General features: G+C 31.3%; 1 protein-coding gene and 1 long non-coding RNA gene across 4 annotated transcripts in view; one reads left to right on the top strand and one right to left on the bottom strand.

Moving 5' to 3' along the window:
• Positions 1 to 14,035, top strand: part of LOC132758625 (uncharacterized) — a 101,247-nt gene extending 87,212 nt beyond the window's left edge. For 2 of the 3 annotated variants that reach the window (XM_060750317.1, XM_060750318.1), the window contains exons 5-6: positions 8,888 to 8,957; positions 10,760 to 14,035. In XM_060750317.1, the coding sequence (XP_060606300.1) occupies positions 8,888 to 8,957; positions 10,760 to 13,494 (2,805 nt within the window). In that variant the 3' untranslated portion in view covers positions 13,495 to 14,035. Of the gene's footprint in view, positions 1 to 4,341; positions 4,501 to 4,946; positions 5,199 to 8,887; positions 8,958 to 10,759 lie in introns of all 3 variants that reach the window. The other variant, XM_060750319.1, reaches the window with a different exon arrangement.
• A 428-nt stretch (positions 14,036 to 14,463) lies between these two features.
• Positions 14,464 to 15,241, bottom strand: LOC132758626 (uncharacterized). The gene is made up of 2 exons (XR_009629604.1): positions 14,609 to 15,241; positions 14,464 to 14,564 (listed from the first exon to the last, which is right to left on the bottom strand). It is a non-coding gene; the product is annotated as an uncharacterized LOC132758626 (long non-coding RNA).
• Between the last annotated feature and the right edge of the window lie 560 nt (positions 15,242 to 15,801).

A 15,801-nucleotide genomic window follows, 5' to 3' on the forward strand; every position in this document is an offset into this window, starting at 1 on the left:
CGTTCATGCCTTACTTGCTAGTCAAAAAAATCATGTTAAATGGGTCTTAGTGTCAAGAGGTCTAGAAGTCATCTTAATATTGTAAGGGGTCGAGAAGTTAAGGGATCATACTGTCTTGCTTGCCTTGAAAACTTCAGATCAATTTTTTCCTCAGATTAAGAAAGTATCTACATAAATAATATTCATTTAACTTGAATCATTTAAACGTTATCTTATTTTAATTCAAAACGACAGGATAGATATCATATTTCGCTAAAATGAAGAACTATGTAAAAACACTGACACAAAATATTTAATAATTGACATCGTTAAACAATTCAATTTGCCCATATAAAGTATAAATAAAATGCCAAATCAATATTCCAATTCAGATGCGCGTCAAAATAATTTTTTTACCCTGTGTAAGATCTTACGTCGAAACATTCCAAACATTTAATCGGAAAATAGAAAGAATGATTTCAAGATAATTTTGATAAAATGACATGTTTTTTAAGTGACGTCATGTGTATGTTAATGTAAATTTGCAATGTCAACTCCTTACGGATGCGGGCGTAAGGTCCATAGCAGCCCGAACGATACTGCTCAAATGTTGCAAGTGTTTCTGCGACTCCACATAGACAATTGAGGACGACACAAGAAAGGAAAACCCGAAAGTCATTTGTTCAAGTTACATCAATAAGAAAATTAGCATCATTTGGTTTTGAATTTACGTCTTTTGGAAATTGCATAGGTTTATCAAAATTATGGTAGGGGCGAAAAGATTACCTTTTAATCGTGGCATAGTGTAGGAAATGAATATTTTAATCATCTGTTTCAAATCACTATCTTTCTCTTTTGTCGCTAATCTTTGACTTCGTAAAGTGTGAGACCGTGTATTTTCATTATTTCAAAGTGGGAGGGGTAAAAAACCATTGTATCACGGTTTCTATTAAACATTTGTTATGATCATTGACCTTTAAACAGTCAACATTTTTTTTTTGCACTTTGGTATGTTCATAAATTTATAAACACTTTTAAAATGTGATTTGTGCAACACTATTTGATATATCCTTTCCCAAGACAAGGAAGCGTTGAGAACGAACGATATAAGAAATAATACGTGCATTATCTCCCCATGAATTCAGATACTTTTATTTGAAACATGTTACTTTTAGCTCACCTGTCACAAAGTGACACGGTGAGCTTTTGTGATCGCTTTTCATCCGGCGTCCGTCCGTCCGTCCGTCCATCCGCTGTCCGTCCGTCCATCGTCCGTCTGTCCTTACACTTTTACTTTAAACGACATATCCTCATAAACCGCTATGCCAATTTCATCCATACTTCAAACTTTAGATAAAAGGCATGAAACATCTTCTAGATAGTGTCTACCAAGTGTGTTCAAATAAAAGCCCTGGGTTTAAAATTGGCCCGCCCTTGGGGTCATTGATTGTCTTTATTTGTTTATAGTAAAAACTTAAAACATTCTCTTATAAAACAAACCAAATGGCTAGAGTTCAAACTTCAAATATATGTTTTTCTGGTTTTCTTTGGATTCTTACAAATTGTAGTGAAGAATATTTTTGTGTTTTGTTTAAGAAATCAACGATGGGACATGAGATACATTTAAAGAACAACAAATACCGGCAGTGGGTTAAGGCTGGCCTAGGCTTGGGTTATCTTAAAGAGGGACTTGCGCCATTTTGTGATGACATAGGAAGACAGCAGCACAAAGATATTATAAACAAAATACAACAAACAAAGACTCCTCAACCAAACGTGCCATGCAGCTCCTGTCAGATAACAACTTTCAAGCCAGATCATGTCCGAGTCTCAAAAGGGATATGTCCCCTCAAACAAGATAAATGTAACTGTTGCTTTCCAAATAATAAGAACCCCTGTCCAAACAACGTATGTGGTGCCATCTATGACAGCATTATACAGTATCATGCATCAATGCCACCGGCACCTTTTTGGAAAAACAGTGATGTCAAACAGTGGTCAACAGACCCGTGGGACGTTTGCAAATGTTTTATAAATGCTCCCGGGTACAAGGACAAGACATCAGCATTCAGCACTGACTGTACTGGGTTGCTTCATGTTATCATAAATAACAAGTACTTTCATAGATCACATTGGATGCAATGTTACCTCCAAGTTGACCAAACAATCTTTTTTCAAAGGTAACTAAATTTGTATACTATAATTATTATGTTTATTTTACATTTTGTAGGAATTAATAAAAATATTTAAACTTTACTGTAATATTAAGTCTGTTAATTAAGTATAAAAGCAAAGGAGAATATTTTTACCTTAGTGCAGTTATTGGTTAACTCTTTATTATACCCCCAAAAACAATGTTTTGTGGGTATATAGGAGTCACCCGGTGGTCGGTCGGTCCAGCGGTCTGTTCCATTTTCCTTGTCCGGAGCATAACTTGAAAACTAGTGGTTAGAATTCAATATTATTTCATACAATGGTCAAGCACATTGAGAGGAAGTGCAGTGCACAAGAACCATAACTCCATCGTGACTAATTACAGAGTCACTGCCCTTTGTTACTGTTCCTTGTCCAGAGCATAACTTGAAAACCACTGGTTGGAATTCAAAACAACTTCATACAAAATTTCCAAGGGACAATAAGGGGAAATGCAGTGTACAAAAACCATAAAATTCATTTGACTCATTACAGAGTTATTTCCCCTTTTTTACTTTTTCCCCTTGATTTTTTTTCCGGAAACCCTGACTTTTAAAACAAATGGGTTTGGGAAATTTAATATAAAATTTATAAAAATGGTCCCAAACCCCAGTTATAAAGGAAATGCCCGTGCCATAAGAAACCCTAACTCCCTCTTACTAAATTTCAAAAGTTATCGGCCCCTTTTTTACTTTTCCCTTTTCCCCGACCCTTTTTTGAAAAATTTCTGGTTGGAATTTCAATACAACTTCCCTACAGTTTCTAGGCCCCATTTTTAAAAGGGAAGGTTTTCAGTGCACAAGAAAACCCAAAAACCCAAAAACTTTTACAAAAATACAGAGTTTAAAAAGCCCCCCTTTGGGTACTTTTTCCTTTTCAAAAAACATAACTTAAAACGTAACTGGTTGGAATTCAAAAAAACTTTATACAATGATCAAGCACAATAAGAGGAAGTGCAGTGCACAAGAACTATAACTCTGTCCAGAGTAATAATAGAGTTGTTGCCCTTTGTTGCTTTGCCATTGCTTTTTTCTTGTCCAGAGCATAACTTGAAAACTACTCGTTGGAATTCAATACTATTTCATACAATGGTCAAGTATATTGAGAGGAAGCACAGTGTACAGAAATCATAACTCTTTCTTGACTCATTTAAAAGTTTTTGCCCTTTGTTACTTTTTATTGTCCAGTGCATAACTTGAAAATTAATGGTTGGAATTCAAAGAAACTTCATACAATATTCAAGTGCAATGAGAGAAAGTGCAGTGTACAATAACCATAACTCCATCTTCAGTATTGATAGAGTTATTGCCCTTTGTTCTTTTCCTTTTCTTTCTGGACTAATTGCAGAGTAATTCAATAAAACTTCATCAATGGCCAACCACATTGAGAGGAAATGCAATATACAAGAACCCAACTCGCCAATTTTTTTAAGCCAATTGTAAGCCACTTCGCAAGCTCCGCTCCTTTGTAGCTTTCTTATTTACGAAAAACACCCACTATGCACTCTAACCTATACTTAATTGCCCACAACCATAAATGTATTTCAATTGTTTTACAAGGTATACTGTTACTAGTAACATGCTCATTTCCGAAGCAGTCTTGCAGGGGCATTAGTCACATTTAGTGATAGTTCTAGTTGAATTTTTTATAAGAGTTTTACCCATTACCGCACAAAGATGAAAATTATATCCATATAACTATGAGGTTAATGCAGTTTAATTTTGCCAGAGAAACAATTTGCAACAAATGAATAAATTAAAATGATTCAAAATTGTTACGCATTAAGTTGTATTCTTAAATATATTTTAGCAATACAATCTTTTCGCTAGCTCTAAGTTTGGTGGGAAGGAAACAAAAACTATTTCTATTTTAAGCCTCACTGTATTATGTACAGAAATAGGTGATTTGTGCTTTATAAGTAAACGCAACACCTAAATACCATAACTTCAGTAAAATAATTATAAAATTTATCAGAAAACCATTTCTATTCCATTTGCTTTTATATAATCTGAAGTTTAAACACAATAATAATTATAATGATTATTATGGTAAGTACTTTAAATAACTCCTTTATTACAGTTTTAATTCTCAACTTAGGAATTGTGTTTAGTCTCATTGCTGAACACTGTATTTATGTGAATGTTGTATTATTTGTTTTCTGTATATTAGGTACGGCAGTACCGGAACGAAATTTTTCACTCTAGCACTATGGAGTTAGAGGAGAGTAAGGCTAATTCATATATTGATGATATGATAGCTGTTCTACAAGATAGTATGGAACTTTTACATCGACAAGATGCACAACAAGCTGTCGGGAAATTTCAAGATGTAAGTGTACATAATAAATTATAAGTTTGAAACCTTTAAAGAGTTAAATTATCATAACTTGAAATAAGCACATTTTACTAAATTTACAGAGTTAAATAGAAAAAAGTGCTCGAAGTGGTTACTAGTACTTCATTTTAGTCAAATTTAAGTAACAACTGCCTTAAGTTAACTTATATTGATGAAATCAAATGAAATACCTACTACTACAAAAATACGGATCTAAGCTTGTTAGTAACAGGTAAGAAAAACAAATGTGATGAAAATAGAGAATTCTGGCAAATGACTATTCCACAAATCCTGCCTTAAAAGCAGATTGTTGAAGCCCTCAGAAAAAGTATTAGAGTTAAAATAAAAAACAATTGAGATAATTTTGAAATAAAAATGTTGTTATATGATATAGCTACATTTTATCTCTGAAAGAAAATTGAACATTTTTTTTTCATCAGCTAAAGCAAAAAGACTTTGTTATCACTACTGAATGCTCTGAAGAAATTTTGAAACAAATCAAAGATGAAATGACAAAAATGCGGGAAATTACCGAAAATGCTGCAACTAAAGAGGAATATGAGGAGCTCAAAAATAAATTTATTGAACTTGAAAGACAGTTGGGAAAAGAAAGAGAGGGACAACTTGAGGCTGGGAAAGAACAGAAAAGAAAGTTTACTGAACTAGAGGCAGTTATAACAGAGCAAAAACAGGTAAAAATGTTTTCCTTTTGTTTGTTTCAAGTTGATATACCAGTACATGTATTCCAATACACCCACGTCCGTCCGTCTGTGCATCCCCACTACATTCGTGTTCGAACTGTAACTTTGTCAAACATTGAGAGATTTTAAAATAACTTGGCAAAATGTCTACCACATCAAGACGATGTGTTGTGTCTAAGAACCACGTCCCTACCTCAAAGGTCAAGGTCACACTATCATTTTGAAGTTTCACATTATCGCCATTAGAGTAAATAGGTACACACATACGTGTCAGGACTTACCTTTGTTATGCATATAATGATTCCAAAATAACTAGGCATAGATGTCTACCACATAAAGACGATGTGTCACGTTCAAAAATTACGTCCCCACCTCAAAGGTCAAGGTCACACAACCATGTTGAAGTTCACTTATCACAATTAGAGTTTATATGTACACACATTCATGTCCGGCTGTAACTTTGCCATGCATTGAAGGATACATCGCGACAAAGACCAATGTCCCTACCTTCAAGGTCAAGATCACACTTATAATATGAAGGTACTCATTCTCTTGAGAAGAGTTTGAAGATACACATTCATCTCCGGACTACAAATTTGTCATGCATGGAAGGATTTTAAAATAACTTGGCACAAATGTCTACCACATCAAGACAATGTGTGGCGGCTAAGGCTCACGTCCGTCTGTCCCCACTTACACAACAATCATGTCCATACTGTAACTTTATCATGCATTGAGGGAATTTGTAATAATTTGGCACAAATGTCTATCTCATAACAATATTTTGTTGTGTCCAGGAACTTGGTCCCTTCTTCAAAAGTCAAGGTCACACTTATATTTTGAAGGATCATGCTAGAGATCACAATTAGAGATTACAGGTACAGTAATACAAAGAACAAAATTTAGCAATTAGTTACTTTCATTCTCTTTTCTTTTCATAATACCTGCATGCTTAATAAACATTTTCGGGGGCATGTGTCACTTGGGTGACAGCTCTTGTTTCTGTTATTTCTTTTCAGTTTGAATGAAAAAAAAGTTATTGTTTTAAGAAAAATCTCACAAAAAGTGGAAAAAAGTCAATCTACTCTTTTTTTTTCTTTATTGAAATTTTGTACACTGACTCAAACATAAGTAAACTATATAAATTAAGCAAAATGTAGGTAGTGTGCCCTTTATATAGGCAAACAAGATTAATTTTGTAGCAGATAACTCAATAACAAGGATGGTGGCCCACATTTTTATAACCCCCACACAAGAAGGGGGTATATAGCAGTCAGCTTGTGGGTCGGTCCGTCTGTCTGTCTGTCGGTCCTCATCATGGATTCTGGACGATAACTATAGTTTGGAATAAGGTATTGTAATCAAACTTGGTGTGTGTATAGCAAGCTTATATGCAGACCCAGGCTGGTATTGCATTTGGATCCCTGGGGTCAAGATCACCATGACTAAAAATAGAAATTGGTTTCCAGACATAAACTAGAGTTGTGAGTGGAATATTTTAATCAACTTTGGTGTATAGCATCTTACATGAAGACCCCGGTTGGTATTGCATTTCGACCCCCCGGGGTCGAGGTCAGGGTCATCGTTACTAAATATAGAAAAATGGTTTCCGGACAATAACTAGAGTTAGGAATGAGATATTGTAATCAAACTTGATGTATAGCAAGCTTATTTGAAGACACCGGTTGTAATTTCAATTAATTGAAATAATTCTTTGTACACAGTTGATACTTCTCTTACTATTGGTTGAGTTCAAATATATTTTCAGACCACTTAGTTTTCAAAAAGTCAAAGTTGCTGAGGGGGGTTTTACTCATCTTCAGTGATGGTTCCAGTTGAGCTTAATCATAGCCTAAGAATATGCCAAGTTTTAAGGAATTCTATTGAACAGTTATAATTTTGCCTATATATGTATAAAAGTCCTAAAACGTCTTTAAAGATAACTTTGATCTGTAACTGAACTTGACTATCTACAATTCCTTTTAACAACATATGGGCCAAAACAACAAAATATATTTTGAACAACCTTAACAGAAGTGATCCGCTTGTAGTCCTCTCAAAAAGTAAAATAAATCATGCCCCTACGAAATCAATGGCCCATCCTTAGGCTTCATGGCTAAAGTGATAAGTATTTAGTATGAAGCATTGCCTAAGTTATGAAAATCATAATCATGGGTGAAATAGAGCTATGCTTCAGTTTTATTATTTAATTTATAACTTTTTCTTTAAATAGGAATGTGACTTGACTGAGGACCTATTAATTATGCCTCTATAATGTTAAACCTTCTAGAAATGGTCACTTAACAAAACGATCTCTTAAGACAAGGCATGATAACAAAGGAAAACTTTATACATATCATCTTTCCTCTGCAGTGGGGAAGTTTTTTCAACTTCATTTATATAAATGTTTAATAATTATAACACTGTGATCATCTCATTAGATGTTCAAATAAAAAAAAATAACTTTCTGATATTTATATTGACAAAACAGCTTTGATCCATTACCTTCATGTTTGACATTTTCTCAAATTTTCAAGCTATTGTATTCCGTTACTTTTCCTTGTCCCCGACACGTAAAATCTAATTTGTGTAAATCTTTTCTGTGTTGATTTTCAATTCAAAGAAACAAACTACATCTAACTGTAACTATTAGTTTAATTGCTGATTATAAAAGTTCAAGGTCAATTCAATGCAGTCAAAATATCAACGGTGAAGCGTATACACCATCTCAGTAAGGACAGGGTGTTACATTATTCTATCGATTATATTGGATAATACATGTCCCACCTATAATTAACTTCACTTGCATACGCTAAAAACTGTTTGGGAAATACAGTTTTTCACACATTTATATATTTTGTTATGATTGTTGACACTTGTGAAATCACGAGGCGGCTTTCACTAAAAACACAAACATTTGACAGGTAGGAGCACTTTTAGAATATGTCTGCAGTAAAATCCGTGTTTTACAATTTAGAATTGGTTGTTCGATGAAAATATTAATAGTAATTAGCTGACCAATTAGCCGTCACCGATCGCGTTGAGTTTTCATAACTTTAATTTTTAGAACAGAACAGAACAGAAATTTTATTCAAGATTTGTACATGGTACATCATCTTACAATTTGTACAATTCAAATATACTATACAATAGTCACATGACATTTAATGTATATAAATATAGCTATAGATCTTAACATTTAATGTTTCAAATGTAGCAACAAAAGACTTGACTGCAAATAAGAAATCTAAAATAAATAGGGTGTATCAATGGGGTAAAGGTAGCATAACTAAGTATGGACTATAGAATGTTTTGTTTTTAGCACACCTATCACAAAGTGACATGGTGAGCTTTTGTTAACGCCTTTTGTCTGTTTGTAAACTTTTACTTTAAACGATATCTCGTCATAAACTGCTACACTAAACTTTTTATTGTCCCTCAATTCCAATATCTTGTTGAACGTTTTAATACTCATTTGTAAATTTAGTTTTGCATGATTGTACCAAAAATGTCAAAATGAACAATTATTTGCATTGCAATGAAATTGATTTTCATTGAAGAAAATTTGATTAAGATGTTTTTGAGATATATTGGGATGCACTAAAATTACTGAAAACAATAGACATTTTTGAAAATTACTGAATAAAACACAATTATTTGTATTATAGTTTTTGTTGCAGGAGATAAAAAGACTCAAGGTAGAAGATTCTCCTCAACAAAAACAGTTAGAGTATGAAAAGGCTAAATCAGGTATGTCATATAAAATATGACAAGGTTAAATAAGGCCTGTTATATAGAATATGAAAAGGCTAAAAAAAGGCATGTTATAAAGAATATAAAAAGGCTAAATCTGGTATTTTACAGTGTATATATAATATGAAAAGGCTAAATCTGGTATGTTATATAGAATATGGAAAGGCTAAATCAGGTATTTTACATAGAATATGAAAATGCAAAATCCAGTATGTTTAATAGAATATGAAAAGGCTAAATAAGGTATGTTATAGAGAATAATAAAAAGGATAAATCAGTTATGTTATATGTAAAATGAAAAGACTAAATCAGGTGGGTCATAAAGAATATGAAAAGGCACACTCTGGTATATTATATACAATATGAAAAGGCTATATCAGGTGTGTTATATAGCATATGAAAAGGCGAAATCTGGTATGTATATATAATATGAAAAAGGCTAAATCAGGTAAGTAATATATAAAATGAAAATACTAAAACTGGTATGGTATATAGAATATGAAAAGGCACAATCTGGTATGTTATATAGAATACGAAAAGGCTATATCAGATATGTTATAAAGAATTTGAAAAGGCTAAATGAGGTATGTAAAATAAAATATGAAAAGGCTAAATAAGGTATGTAATATAGAATATGGAAAGGCTAAATCAGGTATGTTATATAAAATATGAAAAGGCTAAATCAGGTATGTTATACTCAACTCAAATCATTTATTTGTACATAAAGGCCTCCGGCCCAAAATACATCATAAGGTATAACAGTTAATAAAATGTCAAGTAGTTGTATATTGTGAAGTTTAAGTATCATTAATTATATTTATAAGATGATAGATGTAAATAGATATATTTTTAACAATGTCAGGGTTTTGAGAAGACAAAAGAGCATAGAAATTTTGAAGTTCTGTTCCATAATAAATAATAATAATTTTATTGAACAAAAGGCAAATGCCTGTGAGTACATATATATATAAGCTAAATAAATACATTTGTCTAACAGTATCAAATTTAACAAATTTAAAAAGGCATGGTATTCACAATCAATTACATTTGCATCATTGAACTGTTGGCAAACGTTACATATACCATTTTCTTTTATAACATTATTATATCTACCTAATTCAATATTCAGCCTGTGATTTGAAAGGCGAACTTTTGACATAGCAATTCTTTATTTTAACTGAATATCCGTAGTCAGGCTTTTAAAGTTATTATAATGATCACATCTTCTAGAGGATTATATACAATATGAAAAGGCTAATTCATGTATGTTATATAAAATATAAAAAGGCTAAATCAGGTATGTTATATAGAATATAAAAAGGCTTAATACGGTATGCTATATAGAATATGAAAAGGCTAGATCAGGTATGTTATAAATATAGAATATGAAAAAGATAAATTATGCTTGTTATATAGAATATGAAAAGGCTAGATCAGGTATGTTATATAGAATATGAAAAAGGTAAATAAGGCGTGTTTTATGAAAAGGCTAAATCAGGCATGTTGTATAGAATATATAGACTATGAAAAGGCAACATCAGGCATGTTATATAGAATATGAGAAAGGCTAAATCAGGTATGTTTCATATAATACATGTTTAATATTATAAAGCTAAAACAGGTGAAATTGCCTTAATTGTGATAATTGTAACATATATCTTTGTATTTAATTTATACTTTTACAAAACAACACTTAATTACTACAAAATCATCATTTCAATATCAGAGAACTCTCTAGTTTGTGAGGGAATCTTGTTATGTTAAGATAATTTGTGAGTTTTGCTTTCAATAAATTTCAGGTTGTCGTACTCAATTGATAAAACATTATCGCAGTGATGTGCTTAAAGTATCAGCAATACCTTTACAACCAGATGAGGAAAATTATAACTTCAGTGACGTTTATATAAGACCCACTATAAAAATAAAGATAGAAAAAAACAGAGGGGAGTCTGAGGAAAAAGATATAGAGTCCATGTCAGAGATTTTCACAAAGAACGGGGAACCACAGAAATTTATTTATGTTGTTGGAGATGCAGGGTCTGGTAAGAGTAGTTTCTGTAAATATTTGATCAACTGTTGGTGTATGGCACACAGTGATGGACACAATGAAGATAATGAGTTTGAAGGAGTCAAGGAAATGAAGAAATTTGATTTCATGTTTTATATTTCTCTTAGACATAACATAAAGATCCGAAGTATCCAAGAAATGCTTGAAATGCGATATGATAAGATAAAAAAATTAAGTAAACTTCTGGAAAATGATTCTGAAAAGATTATTATTTTGCTTGACGGTTTAGATGAATGGTCTTTTGACAGTGAGACTAGGAATGAGTTCCAGGCAGGCCTTCCGGAACGTGATTTTACAAAGAAATACACCATTGTTACTACATCACGGCCATGGAAAATTCACAGTTTGAGAGTAAGTAATAGAGAGATTCATCAATTATTGAAATTAAAGGGGTTTGACGAAACACATGAAAAAGAAATGATTAGGAAAACAATAACAGCATTGAACGAATCATTAGATCCTAATTTGTGTGAACAAGAGCTTAGGATACCGTCTGTGGTTGGCCTGAAACAGGTACCAATTATGCTGCAGCAATTGATTTGTTTATGGTGCGATGGTAAACTCGATAAAACCTCAAGGTGTGCTATTTATACTGGTATGTTAGAACTTTATTTCACCTGGAATATCAATAAAACTTTAGGAAATAATACAGAATATATGGAAAGTTCTGAGAATGTTGAACTCCCTCAGTATTTAACAGATGTAGAGATATGTAGATTAAGTAGTCTTCTTATATATGGTGTGTCGCACTTGGCTTATGAGACATTGTTCAATTATCCGAAGGATAAGTCCTTAACATTCGACAAATCTGTGTTTGATGATTTGAAAATATCACAAAAAGTGCAAGAAACATGTCTGAAACTGGGAATTTTGACAGAAGATAAATGTCCTTCTTTATCTGTATCTAAACCTAAAAGCTCATTGTTCTCTTTTATTCACAAAACAATGCAAGAATTTCTGGCTGCAGTGTATATTGGTATCAATTTCAATGCAAAAATTGGTTCGTCAGATAGTACAGGAAACGTTGAATTAGCCAAAAAGTTTATTGATGAGGTTTTTCAGAAATGTGCAACAGTAAATGACATATTAGAGCAGTCAAATGTTATCATTATGCTATCTGGTCTTGAACCTAGATTAGCAATACATGTTTCAAAATACACATATGATACTGTGTCAGAAGACTCTCGTGTTCAAGAATACAGGAGAACAATAAGTAGTAACATTTATAGCCATCATACTTGTATTACTGATATTCAAGAGCTTATGTTTGACTCAATGAAAGAATTAAATGCATCATGTAGTAAAGGAAGTAATCATGTATCTTATATAGAAGATTTGGTCATTGATGATAGTGATGATTGTGATATTGTTTGTTTAAGTATTGATCAGCATCAAATTATTCCTAACTCTGTTCTGTCTATTTATGTACATAACATCAACACGGATAATGTTAAATTTACAAAATATTTACCAATGTTTCATCATCTTGAAAAAATTGAAATAGAATATGGATTTGAATCACAAAGGTTATCAAGTACACAAAGTGATAGTACACAGAGTAATGAACAGATGATTGATGAGATGAACAATTGTGTTTCTGAGACAATTAAAGTAAATACTTTAACATTAAAAGCTCTGTCTCTTGAGCATGTCTCTTACACTGGCAAGTATTACCCAGTGTGTAAAACAGTTAGTTGTAACCTACCTAGTATGATCAATCTTGTAGCAATAAGTATGCGTCATATAACAATGAGTCATGATGATACTACTACACTTTGTAATTTTCTTGAGACAACCAGTCATCTTGAACACATACATCTTTATGAAGTTAAATGTGAGTGTGAGAACCAGCATGATGTAAATTTATCAAAACATCAACAACTTCAGTACCTTTATTTATATGATTCTGTAAGTGTGAGAGATGCTGATACTACAAACCTTGAAATATTTAAATTTGATGAATTGAAAAATAGTAATTATGAGAAAATATTTGATATTATTAGAAAATCTAACAAATTAAAAGAACTAAACTTGTTCGGAGAATATGACAAAAGATTTCGATTATATCATACCAACATGACAAAGAGACTAGTCATAGTATTACCATTGTTACACAATCTCAGTAAGCTTGAGTTATGGTATTGTAGGTTAACTGACAATATAATACAGTTACCTTTAGAGATGAAGAGTTTAAAGCACATTGAGCTTTATGAAGTCGTTATGAGTTTGACAACATGGCAGATGTTTGTTGATAGTCTTCCTAGTATTCCTCATACTGTAGATGTTAGTTTAGAGAACTGTTATATTACAGGAGATGGTGAGGAGTTTAATGATGATAGGTTTACATGGACATCACAAGGATTTGAAGGAGGGAAGGAAAATGATGCTTTACAGTATGTAAAGGATCAGTTATTTCATGTTAAACGTGATGGTCGTATTTGGTTTGAATTTTCAACAAAAAAGTGATTAAAGATACACGAAGTTAAAAACATAGTGTTTAAACTAAACGATTTCTTGTTAAAAGAGATGATAAATTTGGTTTTTCATTTTTGAAAAAAAATTGATCTGAATTTTTAACATAGTGAGATAGAATACATGCAGTTAACATAGTGCTTTATCTAAATTATTTCACGATAAAAGACATAATTAATCAGCAAAAAATGATACTAAAGTTACATATTGATATGTTAAATAATGAATATAATACAATATGATAAATACCAATAATCAAAAACAGTGCATTAAATATCAATTTCTGATCATTGTAGTAATATTGAAAATGATGAAAGTAATATTCAAATGTGTAATTAAATAAATAAATAAATGAAAGAAATGCAGTGAAATATAAAGAAAATATAGGTAACTGTTTTTTTAAAGATCAGGGATAGTTTGTGAAAAGTATAATTTGAAAAAGTAATAGGTTCTTTGAATTATAAATACATAAATAGATAAACAGATTAGCAAGTAAATAAATTAATGAATAAGTAAATATAATAAGTAATTTGAATGGAAATATCATAAAACAGAAATTTAATGTACAAGGTCAGAAAAAGTAAAAGATAAATATAACATTCAAATACCAGTTATATTATATAATATATGATAGGATAAGGGAATGGTATATGTAATTACCAGTTATATGAGAAATATGTCAAGATAATGGTATATATCAATACCAGTTATATGATATATAAGACAAGGGAATGGTATATATGAATACCAGTTATATGATATATAGGACAAGGGAATGATATATATGAATACCAGTTATATGATATATAAGACAAGTGTTTGGTATATAAAAATACCATATATGTATATTATATGTTAAATATGCAAAGGAAATGGTATATATCAATACCAGTTATAAGATATAAAGGAAAATGGAATGGTATAAATGAATACCAGTTATATGTTATATAAAGCAAAGGAATGTTATATGTAAATTCCTGTTATACAATATTTAGACAATGGAATTATTTATATCAACACCAGTTATATGATATATAGGACAATGGAATGGTATATATAAATACCTGTTAGATGATATATAGGACAATGGAATGGTATATATAAATACCTGTTAGATGATATATAGGACAAGTAAATTGTTTCATTGAGATGAGGACCATTTACATGTTATATTTTAGAGATTCCTTCTTTGATTGTTTTATATTGTAAAGATTGTAAAAATTTACAAATTGTAATTATGGAAAACCATAAATGTGTACAAGTTAATACTGTTAGTCAGTATTATTCAAACAGTATCGTTAAAGGGTCTCCACTGAGGATAATATTTTCTTAATTTCTTGACATGATAGGACGGGAGTTATGTTGTTTAGGTTTCATACTATTTGAAGAAGATATATTATTTTTCATGTATAAAATTTGTATGCAAAATTTCAGATTATTTGCTCACTTTGTTTTTCCAAAATACTAGTAATCATTTTAGCTCGACTATTCAATGAATAGCTAATGCTATAATAGTACTTACTGCATTGGCGTCAAACTTAGGTTACTTTTATGTGTGCAAGTTGGTATCTAAAAAACTACTGAATGAAAATTTCAATTGACATTCTTGTTCTTTAACATGACTAACACAAATCCCATACCTCTGATATTTTTTTCCTCATATTTATTCCCCTTTTACGACTTAAAAAATCTTGGTTAAGTTTTTACGTATAAGAGTGGATTAGAACTTCACACACATATATGAGAGTAATGGAAAGTCACTGTCCGAGTACATAGATATTTGACAGAATTATTTCCCTTTTTGAAATTAGAAAATTCTGCATTATCTATCACTGTGGATAGTCAAGCACACTGTCCTGTCAACAGTGTTTAAATGTTTATAGCTAAAGTCCGTCTGAAAATTACACTTCATTTATATCGATTTTCAATTTTATTCCGAGTATATTTCTTTAGTATCATTTTTTTTCCCTTATTGAATATCCTGATTAATCAGTTTTGACTTTTCTATTTTTATTCTTTATTGTTTTGGCTTTTGGAACTCAGTGGAGCTCCTTTTAGTGAACTTTTTGCTGTTTGTGTTAGAATGATAATTTTAAACACTAGGCAAGTATAGATATACTTTGCTGTAAATTTAGATGTACTAGTATATACTGTTATTACAAAGACATTATAACATTATTTTCAATTAAAACAAGTTATACACCATAGATGTAAATATGATTTCATTATACGTTCATACATGTACATATCTTTAATAGAAATGAACAATTGAGGTAAAATATACATGGCTGTCAGGCGCAA

This window comes from Ruditapes philippinarum, unplaced genomic scaffold (assembly GCF_026571515.1).
Source record: "Ruditapes philippinarum isolate M1 unplaced genomic scaffold, ASM2657151v2 ctg5689_1_1_1_1, whole genome shotgun sequence".
In the NCBI taxonomy this organism is placed as follows: Eukaryota; Metazoa; Mollusca; class Bivalvia; order Venerida; family Veneridae; genus Ruditapes; species Ruditapes philippinarum.